Source organism: Microtus ochrogaster, unplaced genomic scaffold (assembly GCF_000317375.1).
Source record: "Microtus ochrogaster isolate Prairie Vole_2 unplaced genomic scaffold, MicOch1.0 UNK44, whole genome shotgun sequence".
Taxonomy (NCBI): domain Eukaryota; kingdom Metazoa; phylum Chordata; class Mammalia; order Rodentia; family Cricetidae; genus Microtus; species Microtus ochrogaster.
Window position 1 is genome coordinate 2650949 of NW_004949142.1, and position 11182 is coordinate 2662130.

Consider the following 11182-nt stretch of genomic DNA (forward strand, 5'->3'; position numbering starts at 1 on the left):
GGCAGAGGCAGGCGGATCTCTGTGAGTTCGAGACCAGCCTGGTCTACAAGAGCTAGTTCCAGGACAGGCTCCAAAGCTACAGAGAAACCCTCTCTTGACAAAACAACAACAAAAAACAAATTTAAAGCTAATAAAGCACAGTTAATAAAACAAATTTCAAAAAAAATAAAATTTGGCAAATGGATGTGTTTCATTTTTCAGAGTTTGGGGAATTAAAGTATGTACAACTTACCATAGATACATATTCAGGATTCCAAAGGGCTACTGCCTTGAGTTCTGAAAAGACAGATTATGTAACTACACATTTTTCAGAAGGCATGGTGTGGCTGGGTGGTGGTGGCGCACGCCTTTGATCCCAGCATTCGGAAAGCAGAGGCGGACGGATCTCTGTGAGTTTGAGGCCAGCCTTGTCTACAGAGTGTGAGGACAGGCTCCAAAGCTACACAGAAAAACCCTGTCTAGACCCCCCCCCCCAAAAGATTTACTTCATGTGTGTATATGAGGACTCTGTCTGCACGTGCACCTGAACGTCAGGAGAGGGCATCAGGTCCCCTATAGATGATTGCTGAGATACCATGTAGTTGCCCATACTTGAACTGAGAGACCTACTGGATGAGCAGCCAGTTCTCTTAACCAGCGATCTATCTCTCAAGCCCTTTGTTTTCATTCTTTAATTGCCTGTATATGGGTGTTTTGCCTGAGTTATCTGTGCTCCTTGTTGGTGTAGCGCCTGAGAAGGTGTTGGATTCCCCTGGAACTAACTTTACAGATGATACTCAGTGCTGCCAATCAAGCCCAGATCCTCTGGAGGAACAGGCTACACTTCTAACTGTGGATACCCCTCTCTCTCTAACACACACAGAGTTCCACAGTACAGAAAAGCTGAGCATGCGCCGAGTGGGCAGGCTCCCAGGAAAATGAACAAGGAGGCTCCAAGATATATGCCTAGTTTTCCCCTCCACGCTCAACAGTCAAAGCAGTGAAGACTTGGGAAGAGGCCCCAGCGGGCGCTGCGCTACAGAAGGAGACAGCAGTAGCGGGAAGGTGCTTTCTTAACAAAGCCTGTGGTCCCTGAGACCGGAAGCCATTAACTCTAGGAATCTGTCCTAGATAGCTGCCAGGTCTGCCGCGGACATCCTGTGGGCGAGAGAGACTCTTGTGTGTTCCGCTGTTGGGATGTTGTGGCGCAGTCTATACCACACAGGTGTGATTTTCTCTCACATACGCCACCCTCTGTGCCAGTTTCAACTTCCCCATCCCTGGCAGGTGCGAACCCAGTGTTTCAACTGGCACTAAAAACAAATCTGAGAATATTAAGCTTGCGTGTTTACTCTTCCAGTGACTCTTAGGCGGAGGAGCAGAATTGCGAGGAAGCCGTGGGGAGGGTGGCCATGGTGGAACAGAAAGCTCACCAGTCTCAGTGGCCGGCTGAGAGAGAAGTGGTTGGCCTCATTCTTGTGGATTCTGTATCTGCGATTCAAAAGAAATCAGATGGAGATATTTGGGGGAAGACAAATCCAGAAAGCTAGGTGCTGGCAAGATGGCTCAGCCGGAGAAGACACTGGCCTTGCCAACCTGCTTCTCTGAGCCTGTGCCTCCGGAGCCACACGAGGTACAGAAGAGACTCCACGGAGTGGTCCTCTGGTAGGCATGCTGTGGCAAGATGGTGAGAGGTATAATTCCGTGATAGAGCACTTACCTAAAATGTACAGGACCCAAGCCTGATCCCCAGCAAAACCACACACACACACACACACACACACACCCCTACACTACTAATGAAAAATTTTAAAGAGATTTATTTATTTTACATTTAGCATGCAAGAGTATTTGCCTGTGTACCCCATGCTTGCCTGGTGTCCAAGGCAGAAGTGAGTATCAGATCCCCTGGAACTTGAGTTCCAGATGGTTGTGAGCCACCATGTGGGTGTTGAGAACTGAACCTGGGTCCTCTGCAAGAGCAGCAAGTGCTCTTAATTACTGAGCCTTATCTCTAGTCTCAATAAATTTTTTTTTTTTGGTTTTTCGAGACAGGGTTTCTCTGTGGCTTTGGAGCTGGCTTTGGAGCCTGTCCTGGCACTAGCTCTGTAGACCAGGCTGGTCTCGAACTCACAGAGATCCACCTGCCTCTGCCTCTCGAGTGCTGGGATTAAAGGAGTGCGCCACCATCGCCCGGCCTAGTCTCAATAAATTTAAAAAAATTTATAAAAGAAAAATTTGAATTTGCTACTTGCCAAGTAATCCATTGAATAATGTGGACAGAGTGACATGGCGCAGATTCTGCAGTAGGACCCACCATTTCACAAATCAGATTCTTAGTGTCTCTCCAGAGCATGAGAGGTGGGCACTGCCCACTACACTTGTGTGCCCGTGGGGGGGGATCAAACGTAGGTCCTGTAAATGTTAGGTAGGTGTAGTGATATTTAATTTATATTTTAATAAATAAAAGTTGCCTGAAGATCAGAGAGTAAAACAGCCCCACTGGTCAGCCTTACAGACTGGGCAGTGGTGACACAAACTTTTAATCCTAGTAGCCACACTAGTTTGCCATAGAAACCGGACGGTAGTGGTGCACATCTTCAATCCCAGCACTAGAGAGGAATATAAAACAGGGGAGACAGCTCTCACACACAGTTCATTCCGGGATTCCTGGAGGCAGAATCGCCATTTCAGACTGAGGTAGAGGTAAGAGCCAGGGGCTGGCTGCTTTGCTTTTCTGACCTTCAGGTTGAACCCCAATACCTGTCTCTGGGTTTTTATTAATCGTGCTATAGGTAAGCCCCCTATCACAATTACATCTCTAACCTGACCAAAATCAAATTCTGAGCTCACTCGAACTCTATAGTTCAAGAAGGCCTGGAATTTGCAATCCTCGTTCCTCGGTGTCACAAATAGCTTTGATAAGAATCTGTGTCACCAGGGCTGGCTCTTCAGACCTATGACAGCTGTGTCTCTAATGGACTTGTCATTATCTCTAAACAATAGAGAAGAAGAACTATTGATATAGCATTCATATTGTACTAGGCGTTTGAAGCCATTGAAGGATGATATGTGTGCAAGTTACACGTAAAGACAATACCATTTTATAGAAGGGACTTGGGCATTCATTTTTTTATAAATATGAGGCAGATTTCCTAGAGTTAATGCCCTGTCAATGCTGAGAGATGACTGTATTTTTTAAAATCTCCTTAAGAACATTAACAGCTAGATACCATGTGGTACCTTGGGTTGGATCCCAGGACACAGAAGAGTTATTAGTGAAGAAATCAGCAAAATAATAATATAAAATCTGGAGTCTCGTTAGCAATAATGCACCAGGGTTCATTTCTTGGCTCTGACAAATATGTCCTGGTTATGTAAGATGCTGACAGTAGAAGAAGCAGTAAGGGCTATTCAGGGACTTTATTATCTGTGAAACGTCTCTGTAAACCCCAAATTATCCTAAAATAGAAGTTCGTTAAAACAAAGACCTCTGGAAAAGACTGACAGCCTATGCTGTTATTTAAAAATTTGTTAGCAATGAAGAACGAGGAAGAGTGTGAGGGTTTGCCACGTGGCCACAGCCTGCCAGGAGCATTCATCCTTGAGTGTGCACTGATGCAGGAGATGTAGCCATGGTGGTCACATGCTTGCTGAGCATGTGCGAGGCCCTGGATTCAGCCTGCAGTGCTGAAGAAGAGACTTCAGAAGATGGAGGGGGGGAGGACAAGAGGTAGGAATCTAAAGCTTCCAAGGGCAGGCACTCTGAGAGAATCACAAATATCCCAGGCCACGGTGGACTTCCATTCAGCGCCCTGTCGGGTAGGGTTCCTAGGACACTTAATGCTTTCTGGTTTTATTTATTATTGTTGTGTGTGTGTTTGAGGTGTGTGTATATATGTATGTGGGCACGCACATGCCATGGCACGCATCTCACGATCCGCAGACAACATTCGGGAGTCAGTTCTCTCCTTTCATCATGGGTTCTGGGGTTGGACTCGGGGAATCAGGTTTGTGTGGCAAACATTTCTTTCTTTTTTTTTTAATTGTTATTTTTTATTTATTTATTATTTATTAAAGATTTCTGCCTCCTCCCCGCCACCGCCTCCCATTTCCCTCCCCCTCCCCCAGTCAAGTCCCCCTCCCTCGTCCGCCTAAAGAGCAATCAGGGTTCCCAAGGACCACCCACCTCCATCCAGGTCTAGTAAGGTGAGCATCCAAACTGCCTAGGCTCCCACAAAGCCAGTACGTGCATGGCAAACAAACATTTCTGAACCATCTCACAGGCCCTCAAACTTTAAGCTTTGATCAGGAATTACAAGTGTTCCAAGCCTGGATCCTTCTTATCTTTACCCACGAGCACTGCAAGACTCCAGTGAAAAATTCTTCCTGGAGGAAATTAGCATCAATCTTAGTCTCAAGTTGTGCTTTACAAATGTTTTTTCCCCCACTATGACCCAGTATATGATCCAAGATTTACCGAACTCAGCGAACACCAGATGGTACCGCAAGGACACACAGAGACGGCGGGCAACGGTGACAGGCTGGCCAGGACCACAGATATTGAAGACAGCAGGAAGAGCCTCAGCATGGGACTCCTCACTGAGCACGCGGAGGCAGGATTCCAGCTTAAAAGTTTTGGCAGGGACCACAAAGTAGAAAAGTGACGGCTGATTTGAAAAGCAAGGGAATTGAATATCGACAGATCCAATGGGTGATTCTGGAAGCGAGCAAGACAGGGGCAGAACTCCTAATTAATGGAAAGATCTTTCAGAAGAAGCCAGGCTGGCATCTGCAACTAGAGTGAAGTGCAGTGAAATTAAAGAGGGGCTATAAAAAGCCAGGGAAGGGATGAGCATGGCTCACATACATTTTACGAGAAACCCAGAATGACAGAAGATAGATAAATCACTACCCAGAGGTTCTGAATCTGAAGCAACATGGCATGCATTCTTGATACATTTGTGTGTGTTTATTCTCAAAAGATTTATTTATTCATTTTTAAAAAATGATGTGTGGGCCGGGCGGTGGTGGTGCACGCCTTTAATCCCAGCACTCGGGAGGCAGAGGCAGGAGGATCTCTGTGAGTTCGAGGCCATCATCTGGAAGGACATTACCAATTAAGAACCTTATAGTGGGGCTGGAGAGGTGGCGCAGTGGTTAAGAGTCCCAGCAGCTCTTCCGGAACATGGGGGTTCAATTTTTCCTGAAAGCAAGCACCCAGGACCACCTGCTCAGTGGTTGGACCACCCACAATGGGCTGGATCCTCTCATATCCACCGTCAATCAAGACTATGTCCCACAGCCTTCCACGGGCCAGTCTGGTGGGGGCACATTTTCTTAGTCGAGGTTCCCTCTTCCCAAATGGCTCTAATTTGTGTCAAGTTAACAAACAAACAAAATAAAAATGACCACATGCACAACTAGCCGGCACAAGTAGTAAGTGCTCTTAGCCATTGAATCATCTCTTCAGGCCCATGTGAGGGTTTGCTATATGGAAGGTGTTAGAGCCTGTGGCTCAGAGCATGGGTGATTTTTGTCTGGGCCTAAGGGACACACGGTATAGACATTAATTGATGACAAGTGGGAAGAGAGATAGAGAAAGGGAGAGAGAGATGGAAATTAGTTCTGCGTAAATTATGGGGTGAGGTGTACAACTTTTAGAACATAATAGAGAATAATTTCATGGACTTTGAGTAGAGGAAGAGTGTCCTTTTCTTTGCCTTTTAAAACACAGCACATGTGTGGAGGTCAAAGGTCAATCTTTGCCTTCCATTTTATTTGAACGGGATATTATTCCCAACTGTGTATACAAGGCTTGCTCAAACTTTCAGGGTGTCTCCTATCTCTGCCCGCCTCCCCATCTCCCTTCCTAGCCACTGGAGCCCAGGGATTTCAAACATGTCCCACGATGCCTGGCTTTCCTCGGTTTCTTCAGGAAAGCTACCACATTTGCGTGGCAAGTGCTCTATCCACCAGGTCCTCTCCCCAGCCCCTGTTTTGTTTTGGTTTTGGGAGTCTCCTGTAGCCCAGGCTGGCCTTGAACTCAGTTTGTAGCTGAGAATGATATTGAACTTACCCATCTAACTTTACCTCTCAGGTGCTGGGACCACAGGTGTGTGCCCCAATGCCTGGTTTATGTGGTGCTGTGAATAGAACCCAGGGCTTTGTGTGTGTGTGTACAGGCAGGCATTCTACCAACTCCCAACCCTGGGAAAGAAGACGTATGACTCCAAAAGCAAAGCTCATGAAGAAAAATACTGGTGGAATGGATGATATTAAAAGAAATGGCAGAGCGGGAGAAAATGTCAAGAGCACACAACCCGGAACAGCGCAGATCCACTGCGAACAGTATACGGAAGCTGCTGGCGAGTGAGGCATATTCAGAGTCCGTTCTGGGAGGTCTAGAATGGACCAGGCTGATTAGCAATGTATGGCATCTGCATGCTTTATGATTAAGCCGTAAATCAGAGCACGGAAGCTGTGAGCCAGAGGTCTGCAGGGGATTTTGGGAGCTGCCAATGTTTACTTCTCCATCAGGGTGTGGGCTGCACAGGTGTTCTGGTTTTATTGCTCTGGGAGTTTGGCTTAGGGACTTTCCTGTGTGCATATTTGAGAACTTAATGCCAAACTTTTGTTTATTTTTTTTTAAAGTGTGTTGCAGGGAGCTGGCACGCACTAATCGGGTGCTCTTCCGCTGGCATGTGTACCCACCGGCTTCTCACTGAGATGCAAATGAGACTGAGAATTCTAGCTGTAGCTGTCCTTCTCTGACTCAGCTCACCTGGAGATGCCCGTCTGGGCTCGAGCCCATTTCCTCTCTTGGAATTGTTCCCCGTTCCCTTTGGAGCCTGGGCTGACTGCCATGCCAAGCCAGGAGCACCTGTAGCCGGAGGCAGTCTCTGCCATCTCTTCCGGAACTGCTGGCATCTTTCTTTTCTGGATCCGGCTTCCTATACTCTCTTGGTGCACAAGCAGCTCTCTCTTACTCCTTCATCCCTTTGGGGTCAGAGCTCCTCCTGCTATGACCTCTGCATCAGGCACTTTAGCTCTGGCTGGCTGACTCATGTCTTGGCTTCTGGGTCATTTTCATCCACCCTGCCCTTGAATCTCCTGTCCGTGGTGAGACTCAGCTCTCACTCTGAGCTCTCATCCACTCAAATCTCTCTCTTTCTTTGATTGCTTTTTCCTCTAATCTGCATGCTCAAATAGCCCCTGCACTGAGGACATATACATGCACATATAATTCTATTTTATTTCTTTTGATAAGATTTTGTCTTAATATTTTGTGTGTGTGTGTGTGTGTGTGTGTGTGTGTGTGTGTGTCCGCGTGCGCGCTTCTCTGTGTGTATACCCTTGGAGGCCAGAAGAGGGTGTTGAATACCTGGAGTTACAGTCACATGTATTTTGAGCCACTCGGTGTAGATTCTGGGATTTGAAATTTGGTCATCATGATAAAATACAAACACTCTGAACTGCTGAGCCATGCCTCCAACCATCTCCCTCCCACTCCCATCTCTACCTAGAGACAGGGTTTCATGTAGCCTAGGCTGTTCTTGAATTCCTGATCTTGACTCAGCCTCCCAAGTGCTGGAATGGCATATGCCACCCAGCCTGTTCTGGGGAAATTCTTTGGGCATGTTTGCAGGGGATTATCTTGACTGAGTTAACTGTTGAAGCTTTTGCCCACTGTGGATCCCTGCCTGAGATCCTCTTTTTTTAATATTTATTTATTTATTATGTATACAATATTCTGTCTGTGTGTATGCCTGCAGGCCAGAAGAGGGTAACAGACCTCATTACAGATGGTTGTGAGCCACCATGTGGTTGCTGGGAATTGAACTCAGGACCTTTGGAAGAGCAGGCAATGCTCTTAACCTCTGAGCCATCTCTCCAGCCCCCCCTGCCTGAGATCCTGAACTGAATAAACCAAGAAAAGGAATGCAGCAGTAGCATACACTTCTTACCGTTTGCCCCATGGCTTCAGATACTATGTAACCAGCTGCTTCAAGCCCCAGTTGCCTTGAATTCCCCACGGTGATGTCCCATGCCCTTGAACGTGAGCCTGAAAAAGACCCTTCCAGTGCAGAGTAGTTTATCACAGCAACAGTAGAACAAACCTGGACAGCACTGTACAGATACACAGCGCCATCTATCCACTCACCGGTTGACAGGCATGAGTACCTAGTGTCCTTAACACGGTACTTGGGGAGTAGCACCCTTGTCTTTTGTGTGAGAACACAGTGTCCCTTCCTTCCTGTCCTCGCTTTTTTTAGTGTATGAAGGATGCTTACACACGGTGCCACCGTCATGATCCTACTTGCGCCTTCAGCTTGGGCTTTCCAGCTCCTAAGCAATCAATTTCTATTATTTATTATACCCAGCCCGTGGTATTTTGTTATGGCAGCGGGAGCTGACAGGTTTTAATTTGCATTTCCATGATGACGAATGATGTTGGGTGAGCATTTTCCCATATGGCAATATGTTATTTGTGTATTCTCTTTAGTGAAATGCGTGCGTGTGTCTTTTGTCCAATATTTTTGGCTTCTTGCCTTTTTATTATTAAACAGCAAGAGTTCTTTATTTTGGGTACAAGTTCTTCATCAGATAATATTTCTTCCCAGCTTGTGGTTTTCCTGTGCGTGAATGCGTGCGTGTGTGTGTGTGTGAGTGTGTGTGCATGCCTGTGAGTGTGCATATACATACAAATGTGAATGGCAGAAGGCAAACTCAGTGTTGTTCTTCAGGAGCTGTCCTTGCTGGGACCCAGGGCTCACCAATTAGAATAGGCTCTCTGGCCAGTGAGATCAGAGACCTGCATATGTCTGCCTCCAAAGCACATGTCACCATGCCCAGCTTTTACGTGTGGTTGCTGGGGCTCAGACACAAGTCCTTGTGCTTTCACAACGTGCACTGAGCTATCTTCCCAGAATCACAATGCCTTTCCCCTTCCCCCACTCCCAGCTATCTCCCCAGCATCACAATGCCTCCCCCTCCTGCCCCCCTTTTTTTGGAAACAGTGTCTTATTTGTGTAGCACACTGGGCTTGCCATCTTCCCCACACCCCTGGCCACCACCCTGAGACAGGGGTTCTCTGTGTAGCCCTGGCTGTCCTGGAACTCGCTCTGTAGACCAGGTTGGCCTCAAACACAGAGATCCACCTGCCTCTGCTTCCAGAGTGCTAGGATTAAAGGTGTGCGGTTGGGTTCGCTGTCTTAAGCCTCTTGTTTTAGCTGGATGACAGGCCTGTACCACAATGTCTGACCACAAATAGTGAACAGGGATTGAGATAACCATGTCTGTATATTCTTTCTCCGTTTTCCCTCCCTTCTTCCCTCCTTCCCTTCCTTCAGCCTCCCCTCTCTTTTTTTCCCTCTTTCTCTCTGACTTTTTTGACACAAGCTTTTGGAATTTCACTATGTAACCCAGGCTGGCCTTTAACTTGGACCAATCCTCTTGCCTCAGCCTCCAGAACATTGATATTACAGGCATGAGTCACTTGGACTGGTTTCAGTCTCTTCATTTCTTAATAACTGGTTTTTGTTTTGGGGATTTATTTGTGGATGTGTCTTGTGCAGTACACACATGAGTGAGTGAGGGCACCTGCTGAGGCCGGAGGGAGCCAGAGTCACAGGCTGTTGTGAGAGGTCTGAGGTGGTGCAGGGAACCGAACCTGGGTCCTCTACAAGAGTAGCAAGTGCTCTTGACCACTGAGCCATCTCTAGCCCCACGGTTCAGATTTTTATCCCATCCATTGATGCAGTTTTTAAAAAAATCTTTTCTAAGAAACCTGTGCCTACACTAGTATTTTACTATATTGTTCCCCTTTGGGGTTGTGTCAACTTACTTACATTTTTGGATCACTTAAAAATTTAATTTTTGTGTATGGTGTGAGGTAGGGGCTGAGTGCTCTCTCTTTACACACGTGTGTGCGTGCACACATGCACACATGTGCACACTCACACACACACTGCACAAAACCACTGTCTGAACATCCTTTGTTGGTGCTCGAATAAAGAAAGCATCAGTTGGTTTTTGCTAATTTTCAAAGTTAAGCACCAGTAGAAACACTCCAGTGGCCGGGTGTAGTGGCGCCCTGTTCTAATCCCAGCCTTCTGAAGGCAGAGGCAGGTGGATCTCTGTGAATTCCAGGCCAGCCAGGAGCACAAAGTGAGATCCTGTCTCAAAACCAAAAATAAAAATAAAAACAAACAAAAAGCCATTTCCTAGTTTTTCTCTACTCTAAATGTGGCCTGCAGTCTATCCATATCACATCATGGGGCGCCTGTCAGAAACACAAGGCCGATACTACTCTGCCCCACAAGCCTCAGGTGGCTCACAGACACGACAATCTGAGGAACACTGGAGTGGCTGATATTTGAGGGATGAGGGGAAAATGTCTTAGTGACATTTGCTGACTCTCACAGCCTGCTTGTCCGTTGCAAGCTACAAGAGCTTTCTCCAGACTACCTCTCCCGAACATGTGTATCCCAACCCTCCTAGTATGCGATGCGATGTTCTTTTCTGCTACTGTTTGAGGGGAGGGGACACACCCACCAGGCCACGCCTCAACCTCTAAGATCCCCAGCCACCTGCTCAATCAGCGATACCTTCCTACTGGCTCCTGCACACACATTCAATACCCGAGCCTCAGTTTCCTCAACAGAAGCGAGGAAAAAATTTGGTGTCTGTATCTGGGGCTAATACCATGTGATCCCAAGAGTATGTAGGGGCAGAGAGAGCACAATAGAAGCCAGCTACTTCGGAGCTCATTCCCTTGGTGAAGCCCCTGGACATTAGTCCTTTTTCATGCAGCCCCACCCCCTCCCACCCACGCAGAATCCAGTCGCCTTCTTCCCAGCCGCACTTCTCCTCCCTCGCTCCTCCCCGTCCCCCAGGGCAGCGTGCACCGATAAATCTTTCGCAGCACGCAGCATTGTTGCAGCGGGTTGGCCGGGCTGCTGCGGGGTGCCCACCCCCACCCCCTGTTAGGCTTGCTAATGTCCCAGTGCAGCCTCTCTGCCTCAATCGGCTTTGAAGCCTCAGTCCCTGGCACAGTGCCTGGCACTTGCAGCGCGCTCAATCAATGTTTGCAAAATCGGATTCTCGGCGGAGCAGGTGTCCACCGGGAGCGGTCCGTGCGCGGGGCGAGGGCTGCTAGGGGGCCGCGGGGCCGCGCTCCTCCCCTCCGGGCCCGCGCCGC

General features: G+C 47.7%; 1 protein-coding gene across 1 annotated transcript in view; it reads right to left on the reverse strand.

Annotated features, from left to right (window-relative positions):
• Positions 1-11182, reverse strand: part of Cd300lg (CD300 molecule like family member g) — a 31759-nt gene that overhangs the window by 19991 nt on the left and 586 nt on the right. The window contains exon 2 of the mRNA XM_026790185.1: positions 4460-4649. Coding sequence (XP_026645986.1) covers positions 4460-4649 — 190 coding nt within the window. The remainder of the gene's footprint in view (positions 1-4459; positions 4650-11182) is intronic.